This window comes from Chelonoidis abingdonii, chromosome 20 (assembly GCF_003597395.2).
Source record: "Chelonoidis abingdonii isolate Lonesome George chromosome 20, CheloAbing_2.0, whole genome shotgun sequence".
NCBI classification, from domain to species: Eukaryota; Metazoa; Chordata; order Testudines; family Testudinidae; genus Chelonoidis; species Chelonoidis abingdonii.
This window is the reverse complement of record NC_133788.1, coordinates 8,227,936-8,248,124: the sequence shown is the minus strand read 5'-3', so window position 1 is coordinate 8,248,124 and position 20,189 is coordinate 8,227,936. Positions and strand designations below refer to the sequence as shown.

Genomic DNA, 20,189 nt, shown 5'->3' with positions numbered 1-20,189 from the left:
ACACCCACACAAAATGCTTCTGTTCTGATTTGTCTAAAGGCAGCAGTACTGCACCCAAAAGTCCCAACCACTTGAACACCAGCTCAACCCTCTAGCTCATGCTCCCACCTAAGGGGTGAGACCAGAATCTAGGAGTCCAGCTTGTCAGTCCTCTGCCCCTGGCATGAGCATAGAACCCAGGAGTCCTGGCTCCCAGTCCCTCTGTGGTGGAAACAGCACAGGAGCCCTGGCTCCCAGTATAAATAGAACTCAGGAGTCCTGGCTCCCAGTCCCTCTGTGGTGGAAACAGCACAGGAGCCCTGGCTCCCAGTATAAATAGAACCCAGGAGTCCTGGCTCCCAGTGGAAATAGAACCCAGGAGTCCTGGCTCCCAGTTCCTTTGCGGTGGAAAATAGGACCCAGGAGTCCTGGTTCCCAGTCCCTCTGAGATGGAAACAGCACAGGAGCCCTGTCTCCCAGTCTCAATAGAACCCAGGCGTCCTGGTTCCCAGTCCCTCTGCGGTGGAAACCCGCAGGAGCCCTGTCACCCAGTATAAATAGAACCCAAGAGTCCTGGTTCCCAGTCCCTCTGAGATGGAAACAGCGCAGGAGCCCTGTCTCCCAGTCTAAATAGAACCCAGGCGTCCTGGTTCCCAGTCCCTCTGTGGTGGAAACCCGCTGGAGCCCTGGCTCCCAGTATAGATAGAACCCAGGAGTCCTGGTTCCCAGTCCCTCTGAGATGGAAACAGCGCAGGAGCCCTGTCTCCCAGTCTAAATAGAACCCAGGCGTCCTGGTTCCCAGTCCCTCTGTGGTGGAAACCCGCTGGAGCCCTGGCTCCCAGTATAGATAGAACCCAGGAGTCCTGGTTCCCAGTCCCTCTGTGGTGAAAACAGCGCAGGAGCCCTGTCTCTCAGTGTAAATAGAACCCAGGAGTCCTGGTTTCCAGTCCCTCTGTGGTGGAAACAGGGCAGGAGCCCTGGCTCCCAGTATAAATAGAACCCAGGAGTCCTGGCTCCCAGTTCCTCTGTGGTGGAAAATAGAACCCAGGAGTACTGGTTTCCAGTCCTTCTGCAGTGGCTATGGAACCCAGGAGTCCTGGCTCCCAGTGGAAATAGGACATAGGAGTCCTGGCTCCCAGCCCTTCTGCGGTGGAAAATAGGAGCCAGGAGTCCTGGCTCCCAGCCCTTCTGCGGTGGAAAATAGGAGCCAGGAGTCCTGGCTCCCAGCCCTTCTGCGGTGGCTATGGAACCCAGGAGTCCTCGCTCGCAGTGTAAATGGAACCCAGGAGTCCTGGCTCCCAGTCCCTCTGCGGTGGAAAATAGGAGCCAGGAGTCCTGGCTCCCAGCCCTTCTGCGGTGGCTGTGAAACCCAGGAGTCCTGGCTCCCAGCGGAAATAACACCCGGGAGTCCTAGGTCCCCACCCCGTGCTCTGTCCCTCCGGTCCCCCATGTAGGTATCCAGGAGTCCCCGAGCCGGGACGGGGCGGGGGGTGAACACGGAGCTCCCTTAAGGCTGCCATGGAGGCCCGGGCAGGAGGCCGCGCAGCCCCGCTGATCACTGGCTGAGCGGCGTGGCTGTGGCGGGCGAGGGGGCGGCGCTACCGCCCGGCTGGCGGGAAGGGGAGGCGGCCGCGGCCGGGGCCGGCATGGAAGTGGAGATGGCGGAGGCTGAGCGGCCTGGGCCGCGAGACGGGGAGAAGCGGGGAGCGGCCGACGCCCCTGCGGCCTCCGGCAGCGGCCACTACGAGCTGCCCTGGTGAGAGCGGGGCCGAGTGGGGCTAGTGAAGGGGGAAGGAGTCGGGGATCGCCCGGGGGCGGGGGCTGCGGGGCGGGCCTGGGCCTGGGGCTGTTGGTTGGGGTCTCCTGGCAGCTGGGGCCCCTTGAGGGAACTGCGGGGGGGTGCGTGTGTCCCCAGCTGCAGTAAGGAGGGAGGGAGGGAGATAGATCAGCTATTGAATGGGGGGGTTGCCCTGGGGGTGCAGCTCTGCCAGCATCTGGGGCCGGCTGGTGCGGCCCCATTATGCTCAATGTCCTGTAACCCTTCCTTAGCACCCATCACCCTAATGTGCTCTGGGGGTGTCCCGCAGCCTGCACAACCTCACGGCCATGCAGCTGGCTCTGGGGTGGGGAGAGCTAGCCCCAGCATTGCCGCACAGCGAGCGGATACAGCTTTGGCCAGGACATCATCAACTCAAAATCTAGTCAGTTTGATAAATAATTAAAAGTTTCAGGTACTACACCTGCCCATGTGTCCCTTTGCCAGTTTTTGTGGCCTGCAGTTTTTAAATGGCTCTGTTTTGTGAAAAAACAAACAAACATCCAAACAGTACAACAGATGGCAGTGTGGTCTAGTGGACAGGTCACTGAATTGGGTGTCAGAAGGCTTAGGCATTGTCCTGACCTGAACAAGTCACTAACTCTCTCTGCCTGTGTTTCCCTCTTGCCTTGTCTATTTACATTTTAAACCCTCTGGGGCAGGCACTGTCTCTTAACTGTGTGTTCGTACAGTGCCTAATACAATGGGACCCTGAACTCAGTTAGGTCTCTAAGTATTACTGTAATACAGATCATGACAATGAACTGAAATTGACAGCGTGCTGTCATATGCACAAAGTAAACAAACTGAAAAATAAGACTCTCTAATGTTTTTCTACTTTAATAATCTATGCTTGCATCCGACAAAGTGGGTATTCACCCACGAAAGCGGGTATTCACCCACGAAAGCTCATGCTCCAATACATCTGTTAGTCTGTAAGGTGCCACAGGACTCTTTGCTGCTTTTACAGATCCAGACTAACATGGCTACCCCTCGGATACTTAATCTATACTTCTAGCAGTAATAATTTTTTTAGATACTTAATCTGAGAGATTTGGGATATGTTTGTTCTAAGCTGAAGCTCTTTTAAGTTAGCAGATGCTTTGGAATCCTTTAGGAGGAGGAGTGTCCTGTAAGTGGAAGAGGCCATTAAACACTGCCATCATTCTGTATGACTGTAGAACCAAAATGATTTACCAGATATTTATACTGAGTTCTGTTTGCAGAGTATGGTGTCTTGCTTGTGGTATAAACTAGGCAAAATGAGGACATGCTTATATGGCCCTGATCCTACAAATGGCTATGCAGGGTCTGTGCAGAGTTCCACTGACTTCAGTGGGGCTCTTTGCAGGTGCAGCAGTCTGCCCAAATGCAATCATTTGTAGGATCAGGGCCCAAGTAAGTATGAAAACAGGTGTGGGGAAACAGTAATTAGATTAAAGCAGCAAAGAATCCTGTGGCACTTTATAGACTAACAGACATTTTGGAGCATGAGCTTTTGTGGGTGAATACCCACTTGGTCAGATGCATGTCTGGGTAATTAGATTGTTACCCAGCATGGGATTACAGGCCATGTTGCATTTGTGTATTGATAGTGTTCAGTGCAGCAGTTCAGCCTTATGCTAAGTGTCACGTATGCAAATCAGTTAAATAAATTTCTCATCATCCTTCTTTGTCCTTTATTTCATCATTATAATCTGACTGATTTTTTTTGTAAACAGTCATTTGGTAAGCTAAATTACCATGAAGGAATACAGTCAAAGGATCAGTATCCCTTCCCTTTGCATTTAGCAGCACCTGAAGATTATCAAATGGCCATGTTATAATATAGTGACATATTTAAAATATTTATTGAATGTTTGCGCTTAATCACATGAGCAATCTGCATGTAAGTTTCCTTTTGAAGATGTCAAAAATCCTCAAGAAATTTAGACATTGACTTCAAACATTTCCAATTATTTTATACTAATTGAATCTGTTTTGATTAGTGTAAAGCATGATCTAAATTAGATATGTCTAATGTTTTGGGATTTATTTTTAAATAGGGTTGAAAAATACAGACCTATGAAGCTATCTGAAATAGTTGGGAATGAAGATACTGTGAGCAGACTGGAAGTATGTAGTTGGCTTTTTTTATAACAAAAACAAAGTGTTGTCTTCTATTTATTTTGTATATATTGTTTTACTACACCATTCTGTTTAAAGCTCCAATTCAGGAAAACATTTAAGCCAAGTTTATTCTCTATTCAGGAAAGCACTTTAAACAAATGTTTTTTCCTTTAATGGGATTTAAGCCTGAACCTAAGAGTAAAGCTTGTGCTCGAGTGTTCGTCCTTTTCAGTAAGTATGCTTTCCTGAATCGGAGCCTGAGTTTATTCATTTAAACTTACTATCAATTTGTCTAGTTTTGATGTGGTTCAGAAAATTAAATTAGTGCCCTGCATGTTAACTGTAATCATCACTAAACATAGTTAGCATTACAGCTGACTTTACGTTGTATCTTCCTACAGACATATTTGTTGTTTTTCTAGAGTTTGTCAGGTGAAAAATATTTTCATTGTAGTCATCCTGACAAACTACTGTAGTTTGTAACAGACATGTTCACTGATGTTGTGGTCATACAAAGTTATACTCAGTTTTGTATACATAAACATACTCAACTTATTTAAATTGCACTATTCTGTCGTGTGTGTGTGTGTGTGTGTGTGTGTGTGTGTGTGTGTACGTACTTGAAATTTGGAATGACCATTTTAACAGTCTCCTTGGGGGTTACTCTAAGAGGAAGTCTTGTTTAATGGTTATAATATGGGACTGGTAGTCAGTATTCTGGAGTTCAGTTCCCAGATTTGTTAGTGACTTATCGCAATGTTGTTTTTTAAATGGATGGAAGGAAAATGCATGGATACTAAAAATCTCAGGTTAGATGAGCCGTTTTAAGTATGACAAGACTCTGCACACAAAAGATGAATACAAAAGGATCAAGTAAGAAACCTGAAGTAAGTAAGGGACCTGAAGAAGAGTGCTGAAGCTCAAAAGTTTGTATCTTCTACAAACAGAAGGTGGTCCATTGAAAGATATCTTTATTTACTCTCTCTCAAGTAAGAAATATGAAACTGATAAGATGGGGTAAAAATTAAGAGGGGAGGAAGTGAATGAGGAGTTTTTAATTTCAATTATGAAAAATGGTAGTATGTAGAAATTCTCCAATTTTCTGGCAAAGTAATCACTCTTTTTTTTTCCCTAGGTTTTTGCAAGGGAGGGGAATGTACCAAATATTATAATTGCTGTAAGTATTTTTGTCCTCCACCATATTTCTTCTTGCTGTATTTTTGTTCTCTATTGATGGTGTCGGTTCAGGATAGTAAACAGACTCTCTCTAGCATTGCATTGGTCCGTGAGTCTGTTGGTAAGGGAGACCTTAAATGTATAGCCAAAGATCAGTATGTTTGTTTAATCCATAATTGTCCCAGATACACACACGCTCATGCTCCAGGGCTTTAGGTTTTGTCCCATAACTGCAAGGTTTTTTGCAGTCTTCTCTGAAGCATCTAGTACTGTTGGAAGCAGGATATTCGACTACATGGACTTCTCATGACAGTCTGTATAGGAATTCCTGTGTTTTTGTTACTGATTTCAGAACACAGTGGTTAGAGAGTGCAACTCACTTGAATGGTATAATACTTAACTCATTATATTCATAGGGTCCTCCAGGTACTGGTAAAACAACCAGTATCTTATGTTTGGCTCGTGCACTGCTTGGTCCTGCATTAAAGGATGCTGTTCTGGAGCTGAATGCTTCAAATGACAGGTGTGTATGAGAACTCCATAACTAAGTTTCAAATTAAGGAAGAAACACAACAAACTTCAAATGTTTTTACTTGAAATCTACTATGCTTGTTAGATTGCCAATATTTGCTTCTCAGTCTCTTCCTGCAGACCTCCCCCCACAAAAAACTTAGGTGATCTTAGATGTTTTAAGGTCTCTTGTAGACATTTTCCACTTCCTGTTTTGGGAATGTCATCGATATTAATGGAATGGAATTGTAAAACATATGCAGATTATTAGATCCTATATAATCTGTAATTTCTGTTCATAACTTCTCAAATTTATCCTAAAGAGCTCTCCTCAATCTGTTGTGTTCATAAAGTTCTCATTAACATTTAAAGGAAAATAATTTTTTTTTGTGACAGAGGAAAGATTTGAGTATAGGTGGTAGGGACCTCAAGTACTAAAACAACAGGAGTCTGGTGTTGGTTTTGTTGATACAGACTAACACGGCTACCCCTTGATACTCAAATACTAAAGATTGCTTTGTGGTGAAAGCTTATGGGCAGGAGAACTGGGTTATATTCCTGATTTTGTTAGAGACTTCCTTTTTGATCTTAAGTAAGTCACTTAATTTCCCCCTATGTCATTTCCCTGGTTCACAAGGGTGTTTTAAGACTTGCTTTGTGCATAAGGGCTTGCCACACTACTGATTACTTTCAGGCTCTAAGTGCTTTAAGAACGTTTGCTGGAAGAGTGTAAGTATTTGTTCTGTCTTTATTGTTAACTTCAATTACTGAGTAACTGTAGAACACTAAATTTTTTAACTCTAAACTGAACATCGCAGGATAATGAAATGTTTGCTCTTATTTTCCCCAAAACTATTTACAGTTCTCCTCAAATGTAAATAGCGTCCATTTAGTGTTAATGAAATGTAATTTGTTGCGCTTCTTTCTTTACATTGATGTGAAATACAAACTGGTCTGAGTGATCATTGAATAAGATTATTGTTTCAGGGGCATTGATGTTGTGAGAAACAAAATCAAAATGTTTGCTCAGCAGAAGGTCACACTTCCCAAAGGTCGGCATAAGATAATCATCCTGGATGAAGCAGACAGGTAAACTGTTTCTTTTGATCACAAATAACGCCTCAGAAGTGTTCTGCCTCCATGTTTGGAATAACTTGCATAAAATGCAAAGCTTCTATTATAAACCAATTTCAAGTTTGGGGTATTTTGCTAGCCTCTCACAAGTCATTTAGTTGTGAATATATGTCCATTTAACAGCACTCTTAGCAGACTCCCTTCCAGCAGAGGCTGCTGCATTTCAGAAATGTTTAGTATCTGAGAGAAGCACTCTAGGATTTGATGGGAAGTAAAACAGCATCCAATTTACTGGATTTATTTCTAAGGTCTCATTTGAAAAAGGGGTGGCTGATATAGCATTCGTAGTCCTGAAGTGGATAGTACTATTTTAGCTTTACTGGATGAAAAGGGGTTATGGGAAGATTACTCCATGTGCATCTACAGCTAGAGAACATTCTTTCACATTTTGATGGCTTGGTTTTAATTGTGTAATATTTATAGAATATTCAGAGATGGTATGTACTGGGGGGTGACTAGTTCCTCTAAGCTTTCTGGATAAAGCTACTTAGATTCCTAGTTGCCTAGCCAGAAGATCAAATAATTCACAAGGCAGTAGCTAATATAAATAGAAACTCTGAAGGTGATATAAACATTTATTAGACTGTAGCTGGATGTTAGATAGTGAAGGGCAAAAGCCAACCTAACTTTTTTTTTTTCCACCCCCACCAGCATGACTGATGGAGCACAGCAAGCATTGCGAAGAACAATGGAGATTTATTCCAAAACAACTCGCTTTGCACTTGCATGCAATGCCTCAGATAAAATCATAGGTAAATGAAAATAGCTATGCTCTGTGTACACCTTTATTACACATCTTCCATGTTTACAGTTAGCTTCCTGCCGCTGTTATAGTATGTGATGGTAGGGCCCCAAGATTGGAGCTCCAAAAGTCTCTCTAAGTATAGCTGTAGGGTAAACTCTCTTTAATTGTCTGCCTTTGCTTGCACTTTATTTGTAGAAGACTTCGGAGTTTGAGGCAAATCTTGATAAGTTCAGTAAAGCCAAACTTTTCAAGTTTAAATCAAAGTGGCCTTATTTTCATAGATGAGTGAGCATCTGTCTGCACATCACAAGAAGGTGTAGGTGCTCATCACCTCCCTTGAAAAATCTAGCTACCTATAAGCACCCATGCTCACAAAAGTTCCACTGGAGTAAACTCTCTGACCAGCTAGTCTCATAGTTAAGGAGGAGAAAACTTAGCACAGATGAATACAAGCTATGTCAGAAGTTAGATCATCTAAGTAAAATGTTTTATCTCATTGTTCAGCTCCCTGTAAATATACTTAAAGTTTCAAGGTTATGTTAACTACTGTTGCACTGTGGACTACACAAAGTGCTTTCAGATTGTTCTGTTCATAGGGGCAGTTAAAAGTCTAGATAAAACAAGGGTATTTTTTATTGTGGACACTGTCACAGGGTTCACTCACTGTCAGGGCACCTCCTCCTTACTGCTCTGGAGGTTAGCTCTTCCCAGTCTGCTGCCCCCTTCTGCTGCTTGTTCACAGACCCTACCACCTCTCTTTTCATGACTTGACCCTTCAGCTAGGTTGCTGGAGTCCTCCCCTTCTGCAGTATCAAAGTCCCACTGGACAACTGTCCTTGGCAGTCTTCAGCTGCACTGCCTGGTCTGTGCCACTTCCACAGTGGATGGTAGGGAACCCAGGCCTGCCCACTGCTCCAGGTTCCAGCCCAGGGATCCTGCAACCGGCAGCCAACATCTGCACAGTTCCAAACCTTGCCACTGTTTCCCTGGGCTGCTCCTACTTTGCCTCTAATCAGCCTCTTTTTCCACTCTCTAGGTACATGAAGTCCTGAAGGAAGCTATTCTCCCCCTGGTTTCCTCCTTTCCCTGTCAACGGCTAGCGAGTGATTGCCTGCCTCTATGCTGCAGCCCCTCTCTGCTGCCAGCTTCCTGACTTTTTCATAGCCTCCCCAGTTCGTTCTTAGCTGAGTTTTACTCCTGGCAGGGAGGGAGGAAGAGAATGTGTGCTTATCCAGCCTAATTCTTGTCAGGTGTACCCTATCCAGTTAATTGGCCCCCTTCTCTCCCTCATTAACCCTTTCAAGGCTGGTATGGGGTGAACTCCCAGTCACAGTTAAATTTCAGAACCAAATTTGGCCTTCGTATTAGCTTGCCAGAGACCGGGCCTTTGGTCTCAGTTGAAGAGCTGTGGCCAAAATCTAAGGATATGTCTACACTGCAAAAAACCAACTCCTCTGCAGCTTCAAGTCTCAGATCATAGGCCAGCTGACTTGGGCTCGTGCTACAGGACTAAAAATCCATCTATACTGCTAAATATAGTGACTCTGAGGTAGGTGGGGGTGCAGTATAGGCCCACTGCACACCACAAGTAGTGTGCATTGTAGACATACCCTCAGAGTGGGCTTTGACAGTGAAACTTTTCCATATAAAAGGAAATCAGATTAAAAGGTGATGCAGAAATTTCAGATGCCTTCTCCCAAGCTGAAAAACCTTGGATGGATATTTTAAGAGAACAAGATGTTCCTCCTGCAAATGTGTGTCTGTCTGTCTGTCTGTCTGTCTCTCTCCCCTTCCCTCTTCAGAGCCAATCCAGTCTCGCTGTGCTGTGCTGCGCTACACCAAGCTGACAGATGCTCAGATCCTTGCAAGATTAATGAAAATTGTTGAGAGGGAGAATGTACAATACACAGATGATGGACTGGAAGCCATTATCTTCACAGCACAAGGAGATATGAGACAGGTATTAAAACAAACCCAGCAAAAAAGAGGCCGTCTTACTGAAGTACAAAGCCTGGGTTGTGGGAAGTAAAGGGGAAATGACATGATCTGCAGTTCTCCAGGAACTACACTGTATGGTTTTGCTGAATTCTGAAACGGTTAGTCACTAGACCCTGCATCAATGGAAATTGAATGCTGACCTGTAGCTGGAGGAAGTAAAGTCTGCACAGCTTTTAGAGTTTGTGCTATTGATTCATGGGAATGGTTGATATGGCAGCCGTTCCAAAAAAAAATTCTGTGCTTGACTGAGGAGGGGGACCAGAGGTAGAGCTTTACTGATAGTAAGAGAAATGTTAATTTTACTCTTTACAGGCATTAAACAACTTGCAGTCCACATATTCTGGATTTGGCTTTATTAACAGTGAGAATGTATTTAAGGTTAGTACAAGTTCTTATAGCAAGATGTGATTGCTCAGTATTTGCACTGTAATGGGAACATATAACACGTTTTCTTCCTAGTTTTCAGTATCTGGCATTGTTCTCACACTAAAAATAGTTGAGCTTATAGACTTCAAGTATACAGATATTGATCAGGGCATGAAAAGTTTGACATTGGTTTGTCAGTTCCCAAACAGTATTATGTCTTGAACAAGACTGCTGTATTAAACGTAAGAGATGCATGCACCTTTTGAAAAGATTGTCACAAAGTAAGAGGTTTTCCCTTTAATGCTGGAGAAAGAATGCATCTGAATGTAAACTGACACAGCTCAGACCCATTGTTTGTATAACAAATCTTAATAGAACTGCTGTGAAATTCACTGATAGTAACTGTTAATGTCAGTATGTTGGGTGCTTTATACTCAGTGGTATAAAGTCTGACTTAATGTTAGTTGAGTAATTACGTTACCAGCTAAGTTAGTCACTTAAAAATAAAATGTGTAGCGAATAACCTATATTATAGGGCTCTGTCAGATATAGTTGAAATGCTCTATAGAAGACTGAAAATTATTCAGGATATTTGAGTGCAGGAGGGAATATGTGCATTGATGTCTCCTAAAATTCGAATTTCTCTTTGGTATAGGTGTGTGATGAGCCACACCCTCTGCTAGTGAAGGAAATGATACAGCATTGTGTGAATGCAAATATCGATGAAGCATACAAGGTGTGTATTTTAGTCTTTTTGGGCACTTTCTCAACAGACTACTTGCTTTTCAAAAGACTTTTTAGTTTGCCTTACTTTCCATCCAAATCAAAGGTAAAACTATACAAATATATAGATAAATTCATGAATATAAACATTTTTCACGTAAGGGAGGGAGGGATCTTAATATGTAAAAATCCCAATAGCATGTGTATTTCTACACTGAGGCATCTTTGTGATTGACTGGATCTAAATGTCCGAATACAAGTGACACACTTTAATTCACACAGAAATAGCTGCAACTCCACTTCTCAAAAATGTAGCAGACAAGACAAGACAAGGGCTAGTATCATTACCTGTATTTTCAAAGAACATACTACAGAACCCTTCCTGGTGTATTTTGATAAATGGAAAAAATCTGTTGCCAAGATAAACAAACAAACAAACAAACATCTGAAGCACTATCCTTGCTTTCATTCTTCACTTGCAACTCATTCATAATTATGTGAATTATTTACTGGAGAGGATTAATAGGGTTCTGAAGTTTTATTCTAAATAGCCCTTTTGGCATCCACTTGAGGGCCTCTGTCCTCCGCCCCCACATACTCTTTGGTGCCATTTTTTATTTATACTTCTCTGCTTTTAGTTGTCAGACAGTCATGGTATTTCTGCTTGCAAAGGAAAAAGTTGTTCATTATAGAATCCCACCAATACTACTTTGTAATATGGCTGGGGGGAAAAGATTTTGGTTTAAATAACATGTCTGGTCTCTGTTGGCCTCTGAAACAGCTCAGTCTAAAACCTGGATTATTCTAATGGCAGCAGGAAGGGTACCAGTGAATGAGGGATTTTAATATGGACTGTTTACCTTATGGTGGCAGATGTAGCTACTGTGTAACAATACTTGATATGAGTATTCGGACACTAGCAGCACCAGGAGCAAATATTTGCTCTCATATCACTAAACAGGAAACTCGTTGTTGGTCAGTCTCTCAATGTTCTGGTCAAAGATGCTAAGTATAGCAATAAAATACCAATTTATTAGTTTATAAATGGGAGACCATTGATACTGGCTCCCGAAATTTGCGGCTTGCCTCAGATGTAATTATGTCTAAGGTGGGAAAAAAAGTAACAACCAAAACAAGTACGAATGGAGTGTCACTTTGGCACAGAACTTCTTGCTAGCACAGGATGGAGATTATATCTGTTGCTTTAACATTAAAGAACTATATGCAGTTTCACCATATGGGAAGTGATTGGTATGCAAGAATGAATACAAACTTGATCCACATAACCTTTTTTCTCCCCGGGGAAATTCACATTTGTTTTCTCCTGCACAGATTCTTGCCCACTTGTGGCGGCTTGGGTACTCACCAGAAGATATAGTTGGCAATATCTTCAGAGTGTGTAAAACTTTTCAAATGCCGGAGTATCTGAAATTGGAGTTCATCAAGGTTAGTGCTAGCCTCATTATCCCATTATTCTTTTAAAAAAAAATCCTACTAATGGAGCAGCCTCAGTTTGTTCTCTAAGATTTGCTAGTTCTTAGTACAGAAGGTATCTAAACCTCACTGTTTCCCCTCCCACGGTTGTAAGAATGTTGAGAGTTTATTTACACTTTAACAATAAACACCCATGCAAGCTCAAGGTGCCATATCATTTAATTAGACTTAGCCAGAATATAATCCTATTCAAATAATGAATAAACTCAACCAGCCACTAAATCAAAGCTTCAAATAACCATTTCAGCCCTTGGCCCTGCAACATACACTCTTATTTCCCCTAAAACTCTGTGCCAGATAAATGTTTTTTACAGCACGGCCAGGTGGTCATCAAGTCTGGGTTATTTCAGTAGCTTACTAAAGGTTAAATAGCATTGAGTTCTAATTTGATACGTGATAATCATTGTATCTATTGGAATCAGACCCCGTAGGGTTAAATCCTGCCCTCAGACAAAAATGGGAGGGATATGCATGCACCACAGAGCCAGATTTGACCTGATATGTCTCAAAGTTGCTGTACAGCCCTAGTGTGGCTGGCTTCAAGAAGAAACAAGCCCTACTCTTGTTGACAACTTAATTTTTCCTTCATCTCAGGGAGCCTGAGGCCAGCGTTTTTGGAGCTGATGGGCAAGCTCTGTTCTGTATGGTGTATACGTAATTTGTTAATGTCTGGGGACTCTGTACAACATGTACAATCACAGGACAAAGTAGACAAGACAAACTACTCTTGCTGCTGGGGGAAAAAAGTACAAGTCAAAGTCTTCCACTAAAACTGCCTCCCTTTGCTGTAGAAATGTAGACAAAGCAACAGAAAAAGCTGAAGTTTGACCCCTAATATTTTTATTGCCAGGAAATTGGATATACTCACATGAAGGTAGCCGAAGGGGTGAATTCTCTCTTGCAGATGGCTGGACTGCTTGCCAGGCTCTGTCAGAAGACGGCTGCTCCTGCAGAAAGTTAAACAGAGGATTTTACTGGGCTGCAATTACAGCCTTGATTCTGGAAGTATGAGGTTACTGAGTTTAAAGCCAGCTGCTATCTGCATACTTGAACCTCGTGTATATAATAATTTCTGAATTCACTCAACTTACTCTGTTCTTGCAGAACCTGAAAACGAAAGCCAGCATTTATTTTTAAATTGCTTTGTACTTTTTTAGGCCAAATAAACTTAAAATCCACTGCGAATGGTTGTATCTGTGGTGTAAAAGTGGTGGGGTAGGACTGGATAGTACAGATGATTAGCAGTAGAGTTAAAACCCCTTGTCCTGGTCTGCCTGTTGAAATCGTTCATGGCTGTACCGACCAGAAGTTAACAGCCAATGGCTGTTCAGTGACTTGTGAAATGAAATGGTTTCAGTCTCATTCCTAGTGGACAGGTGTATATATCACACAACTGATCATGACTGGAGATCTCAGTGAAGCCAAGGATAAAATGGGCTGTGGAAAATGACCTGCCCTCTTGCACATATGTTATTTTACTAGGTTAATATAGAGCAGGTGCCATGATCTAAGCTATACCTGTGCTGTGGATAACAGGGAAACCATCCAGTAGGCACCTTTTAATACAACTAACAAAATTTGACTACATCTGCGCTTTATTATACAAAGTGACACCATATCTGGGATACTGCCTTTGAAAATGGAAGCACTGTGTCAGTAATGAAGTGTTTGTTTGCCCATCTCAAATAGATGCTGGTGCATTCTAGATTTAGGCATCAGTTCTGGCTGACCTGGGTTAACTTAATCATTAGAAATGAAAAATGCCTGATCTTTTGCCTGTAGGATTAATTCATCTAAAAGCTAAGGCCTCTTTTCTCTGCTTCCATGTTCAGCTTCAGAAGTAATTAGCAAGCAGTTCAAATACAGTTGTTCCTCTCATAAGCAGTAACTGTATAAAATGCATAGGGAATATAAATATGGAGTGAAAAATTTACCAACCTCTCCAGGAAGTCTATTTGGAAATGGAGCCATGTTAAAATACCAAGTTCATAATTTACAGGAATTATGGATACATAGAAGGAAGACAAATTAAATGTTGATGCTGCTGGTGATTACCTGGTCATGCTTCTGTACACAGGGGAAAAAATGTCTTGCCTGATTCAACTGCATGATGTATATTCCTGCTGAAGAGACATGAAAGCTGAGTGAATTACTGTCTGCACAAATCTCATTGGCTTTAGGGATTTCAGTTTAGGAAATATTTGTAATTTTTTCAGAGGTAAAAAAGTGGAAATAGTTGAGGCAGTTTGGCAGAAGGATGTGACAAGTTCCTTTTCTGAAAGGGTAGTTCTAGACTGTGGAATGGAGAGGGGAAACTGCGAATGAGGCCTTTGCCTCCAGAGTACAGGTACATGTGGCCTAGGTGTGATTGATTGATTGGTAATGCAAATGAAGACAGCACTAGAAAAGCAGATAAGTCAAAGTATTTCATTTAATTAATTAACACAGTATTTCACTAAGTCTTTATCAAACTATACATCATCACCAGCACTTTTGATTCTCAATATATGGAGCAACTCCTTAGTACAACAAGTACAATGATAAACTATGCATTTATTAAATACTATGAAATCTGGGTTGGAACCCTCATCTGCTGCATGCTGTCCACACAGTCTTGGCCCCAAAGAGCTTACCAATCTAAATAGAGTAGTAAGATACGAAAGGCAATGAACTACTTCCCAAATCCTTCCCCTCTTTCCATGTATTCCAGACAACCTTCTCTGCCCCTAATGGCCCAATGTACCCTCACTTTCATAGCATTTACTACAGGCCCAGTCCGAAGCAAGGGGGAAAGAACTACAATTGCAGACTAGTCATATGTTCAAGGGCTTCCACTGGTACAGTGGCCAGGACCCGATAGGGTTGGTCTTTGCCCCCATTGTGTCCTCCACTGGGATCTCCTAGCTGTCCATTTTCCCTATTCCTATAGAGGAGAGAAGAGCAGCTCTTGGTGACATCTAGAGTGACTCTGTCTTCTGTAGCAGCTAATGCCTGTTCTTCCACCATCAGCAGCTTCCAGCAGGACCTCCCAGGATTGAATGAAGATGTGGTTGTAGGTGTACTCAGCTTTGAGCTAGTTCACGTCTCCCTGGGTTGTTGCTGGAACACATAGGCTAGATGCTACGGGTAGTCAACATTGTACATACCCTGAAGTCTCTGTACACCTATAAATTAAAGCTTTCTGAAAAGGCAACCAATCTGTCACTGTAGATACTTTTTCTTGTGTCCATAGGTGACAAAGGGGTGTTTTAAAAGCTACACTGTAGAATTCCAATCACTTCAATATAATTTTTTGTAAAATTTACTGGATATGTTTCAGCACACTGAGCCTTGAATGAAAGGTACTTTTGTTAAAGTGCTTCACAACTAAGAAAGGGTTTACCTTGCTCTAGAGGACCACTAGAAGGTAGGGATTTGCCTGAATTCGCACAGATTAAAGGAGAAGATACAGATTTTATTCCCCAATCACTTTCCTACTCCTGTTTGGGCAAGAAATATTTTCTATAAGTGCTCCAGGAAATACTATTTGGTTTATTCACCTCTCCCTGCTGAGCACAGAGTACAAGAAATCCTGTATTGCCCTGGCCTAACATCTGTTTAAATCCTAGAATTTATTCAGGGTTCTGTTACTTGATAAACTGTATCCCAGGGAACTTCTACTATTGCTAAACTTTAAACATTTGAATCTCTCCCTCCAAGTATTACATCAGAATCTTAAACTGACACATCAACAAAATTGCACTTCTCTAACAACTGAGACCAACATTTTCAAAACTGAATTGAAATTTTGAGACACGTTATAGAGCAGGGGTAGGCAACCTATGGCACGGGTGCTGGAGGCAGCACACAAGCTGATTTTCAGCGGCACTCACACTGCCCGGGTCATGGCCACCGGTCTGGGCAGCTCTGCATTTTAATTTAAATTTTAAATGAAGCTTCTTAAACATTTTAAAAACCTTAATTACTTTACATACAACAAAAGTTTAGTTATATATTATAGACTTATAGGAAGAGCCCTTCTAAAAATGTTTAATGTATTACTGGCACCTGAAGTCTTAAATTAGAGTGAATAAATGAAGACTCGGCACACCACTTCTGAAAGGTTGGCGACCCCTGTGATAGAGTCACAACACTTCTGAAAATGAGGCAGTTTTGAGAGAGATCATATTGGACATCCATCATCACCGGTCACATAACATTTTGTATGGTCTGTCAAGTAACACAATATTTCTATAACAAAGGTTAGAACTTTTCAGTTTAGTCACTTTGGATGAAATTCACCTTTCAACAACAGAGCCAGGGCAAGGACTATGCAGTGGATAAATCTTCAGATTAGGGCTTTAATTAGGGTGACCAGATAGAAACTGTGAGAAAACGGATCAGAGGGTAGTGGGGTAATAGGCGCCTACATAAGAAAAAGTCCCCAAAACCAGGACTGTCCCTGTAAAAATAGGACATCTGGTCACCCTAGCTTTAATGGTTTACTAGGCCTGAGCCCAAGTCTATTGTCTGTTGATCGTTGGTGTCCCTTACTTGTGTGGGCCCTTTGCACAGCAGAGAAGAATATTTTGGAAAAAAGAAAATGTGATTCTAGCTACAAACTGATAGGAAACTTGGGTAGATGTAAAACCAACCAGCTGTGTTTAAGTCCTGTTCTGAAACTGACTACTTGTATCCCTTTCAAGAGGTTAAGGACGTTCTAGATAGTTTTCTTTCCTACATGGGCTACATTAAAGGCCCTGTCTTGCTGCCTCTATGCAGACTTGAGGAATAAACCCATTAGTGGGAGCTGCGATTAAGTTTTCCCCCAATCACTATTAAAAAATGCTTTATTGGCCTAGTTTCAGACACACAAGTAACAGGCACCTTGTTGCTGTGATTAAGGTGTCTCAAATACAAATGAAATATTAAATTCACATCTGTAAAGAGGCTTAAATTCCACCTTAACTCTCACTGGGCATAGACTGATTAGATCAAATAGACTCCTCCACTCAGAGCAAAATTTCGTAAGTGAAGTACTTTGTAGTAAGAAAGGTTTCATGTCCATACCTTCCACTTCATAGCTGAATCTTATTACCCTTATCCAAGGTTCTCTCTAGTCACTGGTACCAAAAGGGAGGAAATTGCTTGGGTAACCCTTTTCCCTGCTAGTTAGAGAGTACCTGTTCATGCTAGAGCACAAGAGCTTGGTGAACCATTGCCAGCAATAAGTAGAACTGGCAGGAGACAGTCGCTCGAACACATAATTTGCTGTTCTAAAAGAACTCCCTTACTAGGCATTTACCTAAATGTTCTCACTCTACCATAGGTGAAGTTTGCCCCTATGCAGCAGGCCAGCATGTACACCACTTAAGACTGAAGTAGTGTGTGAGCTTTTCCTTGATTTCCTGCACAGAGCTGCATTTCACCTGAAACGAGCACATGCTGAAATGCTGCCAGGTGAAACACCAGGCTCATGGACAGTTTAGTTGTCAGAACTGAAGCATGGTTCCAAGGCAAGGTTTGAGTTCTAGCACTGATGTCCTTCTCTACAGCCATTCTGAAAAGCAGGTGCAATTCCTGAGGCTGGCAATGTTGTAAAGACGAGCTCAGTGCCCCGTTATCTGTCTCAACTGCTATGGATTGCTGTAAAATAGCATCTTGCCTTTGTGCTTTTGGGATTTATCTATCAGCACTCTGAATATTATCTGTAGCTGCAGAAATCTTGTTTGTAGTAGCCTTCTGTCCTTCACCATTTGTGAGCATTTCAGTGTATTACTTAGCTATACAGAACTACTCCTATTTGAAAAACTTGCCATCTGGCTGGAAGGTTGAATCCCTCTGCTGGAAGCAATGTCTGTCCAAGAGCTTTGCTACACTGGGAACTAAACAAGAAATATAATTCATCAGCTTTAGTACCTCCTTCCAGGAGTCAGCTTGGCAAGTTCAACTGTCAACTGCATTGCCACTCAGAGGTTTAAAGATTCATTTCCCACTTGACAGCAGAAAACAATGTTGAGCAGACAAGCCATCATTCCCTTGAATGGATGGGGAGCAAAATATGATAGAATAACAAAACCTTGGCATTTCTCTTGGTAACTGCTGTACCGAGCAGCTGAAATTCACTTGTTGGGGGGTAGTGGGGTGGGCTTTCTCCATATACTTTTTCCAGTTGTACTTTTGTAGGACTTCTGGATCCAGTGCATTTACTTTCAGCAGTGTGTATCCATGTCCTTAAAGTGAGTTAGCTACTTTTGGCAGGGTTTGGAGAACAGGTTATTCCATTACACTTGTGAATCAAAGGCCCCCTTTCCACTGTGTGTATGTAGCAGTCTTCAGAATGAAACATAAGCTTCTGCAGCTTTGCAACAGCCTTTTTTCAGATTGTAGGGAAGGTACCTTGAAACAAAAGAAAGACAGTGAGTTCACTGCTCCCCCCCCCCCACTACTATTGCTTTCTGCTCGCATTTTATTTTCAGTGCTAGGGTTTTCTCCCTTGGCTGCTATCATTCAGGTAGATTTTTGTATGAGCTGGATAATGTAAAGATTTAAAATTTGTAACTGATAATCTCGGAACAGTTCCAAAAATATATGGATGCCAGGAGTCCAAATAATTTAAGAATCCATCATTCCTGGAAAATCCATCTAACTAAGGGCAAGTCTAAACTAGAAACTCTTGTCAGCATAGGTACATTGGCAAGGGGGGTGATTCTGTTTTGAAATGACATTTCTGTGCCAGCAAAAGCCCTAGTGCGGGTGCAGTTCTAAAGGCAAAAAAGTGCTTTTGGCAGTGTAGCATATGTTGTTTGCAGAGCTAATATGAGTTGTAATGGCAAAAGCAGCCTTTTGTAGTATAGCTGCATATACACAAGATGGGTTTACTGGCATGGCTATACTGGCAAAACTTTTGTAATGTAGATTAAGTGTTTGTATGGCCACTCCCGCTGTCATTCATAACAGGGGTTCTCAACCTTTTTCTTTCTGAGCCTTCCCCCCACCCCAAGGTGCTATAAAAACTCCACGGCCCTCCTGTGCCACAGCAAGTGGTTTTCTGCATATAAAAGGCAGAGCCAGCATTAGGGGATAGCAAGCAGGGCACATGCCACAGGGGGCTCTGTGAAGCTAAGTTGCTCAGGCTTCAGCTTCAGCCCTGGATTGCCAGGCTTGGAACCCCAGGCTTCAGCCCCAGCTTTCTGCCCTGGACCACAGCAAGTCTCATGCCAGCCCTGTTTAGTGAACCCCTTGAAACCAGCTTGGTGCCCCCCAGTGGGACCCAAGCCCCTGGTTGAGAACCACTGATTTATAACATTCAGTGTTGTTTACTATTTGTTTGTGGTGTTAAGTGCTTACCTGAGATTCACGAGGGGACTTCCATAGAGATTTTTTAAATTACAGTATTTTACAGAGGTCTAATTAATCCTTCCCTCAGCCAGTGAGGTAGGTACCTTCCATTTTACAAAGAGAAACTGAGGCATAGAGAGACTGACTTGTCGTAGGCCACAGAGGGAGTCGTTGTCAGAGCAAGGATTGGAACTTGCTCAGTCCCATAACAAAACCACTAAACATGAAAATTTAATCCCCTCCTCTTTGAAATTCCATTGGAAGGGGGGTTAAATGGAGAACTGCTTGCAAATGTTATCAAGTAGCCTTTTTCTCTGCTTTCATGTAGATCTGATTTCCCCCCTGCATTTGTCTAAACTACTGCCTTGTAATTCAGTAAAAGTTTCACACACACCAAGAAGAAAAGCTTCAGTTAATTATCCCTAAAACAAATTTCCCATGCCCCTTTCTGAATGAATTCACTTTTATAATAATCACTCATGGAAAACTGTCATTTTGCATCTGTTAAAGCGAATAGCAACACCTAGCTGTGAAATGCTGCTAAGATGTGGACAGTGAGCATCTTTAAAGATAAAACTGTTCTGCTCCCACAATTATGCATTTTAACTTCTAGCAGACTCCTAGGACCTCTCAGCTATAGTCTTACCGGGACTATAATGGCATACAATGACTACTTGCTTTGGAAATTTAGGACAAATATCAGCTAACTAACGTTGGCACAGCCATGACTTGGTTTGTAGCATCAAGTAGATAATTTTATAGGCACTAGATATTTGCTAGCTGATCCAAAAATGTTAATTCCTGTCACAGGAGTAATCA

The 20,189-nt window shown here is 42.3% G+C and overlaps 2 protein-coding genes across 4 annotated transcripts in view; one reads left to right on the top strand and one right to left on the bottom strand.

Annotated features, from left to right (window-relative positions):
- Window positions 1–1,605: 1,605 nt before the first annotated feature.
- On the top strand, window positions 1,606–13,235 carry RFC2 (replication factor C subunit 2). The gene is made up of 11 exons (XM_032786955.2): window positions 1,606–1,735; window positions 3,841–3,910; window positions 5,040–5,081; window positions 5,497–5,603; window positions 6,578–6,679; window positions 7,376–7,476; window positions 9,272–9,429; window positions 9,780–9,845; window positions 10,489–10,569; window positions 11,889–12,002; window positions 12,901–13,235. The coding sequence occupies exons 1-11, from the start codon at window positions 1,626–1,628 to the stop codon at window positions 13,009–13,011; spliced, it is 1,062 nt and encodes a 353-aa protein (XP_032642846.1). The 5' UTR covers window positions 1,606–1,625; the 3' UTR covers window positions 13,012–13,235.
- Window positions 13,236–14,463: 1,228 nt separating this feature from the next.
- Window positions 14,464–20,189, bottom strand: part of LAT2 (linker for activation of T cells family member 2) — a 37,527-nt gene continuing 31,801 nt past the window's right edge. For 2 of the 3 annotated variants that reach the window (XM_032786957.2, XM_032786958.2), the window contains one exon: window positions 18,154–18,428. The gene's annotated coding sequence lies outside the window, so the exon portion shown is untranslated. Of the gene's footprint in view, window positions 18,429–20,189 lie in introns of all 3 variants that reach the window. The other variant, XM_032786956.2, reaches the window with a different exon arrangement.

Coding starts and splice junctions, on each gene's coding strand:
- RFC2 (XM_032786955.2), top strand. CDS start 1,626: ATGGAAGTGGAGATGGCGGAGGCTGAGCGGCCTGGGCCGCGAGACGGG. Junction 7,477..9,271: donor TGCCTCAGATAAAATCATAG/GTAAATGAAAAT, acceptor TTCCCTCTTCAG/AGCCAATCCAGTCTCGCTGT. Junction 12,003..12,900: donor TGAAATTGGAGTTCATCAAG/GTTAGTGCTAGC, acceptor TTTTATTGCCAG/GAAATTGGATATACTCACAT.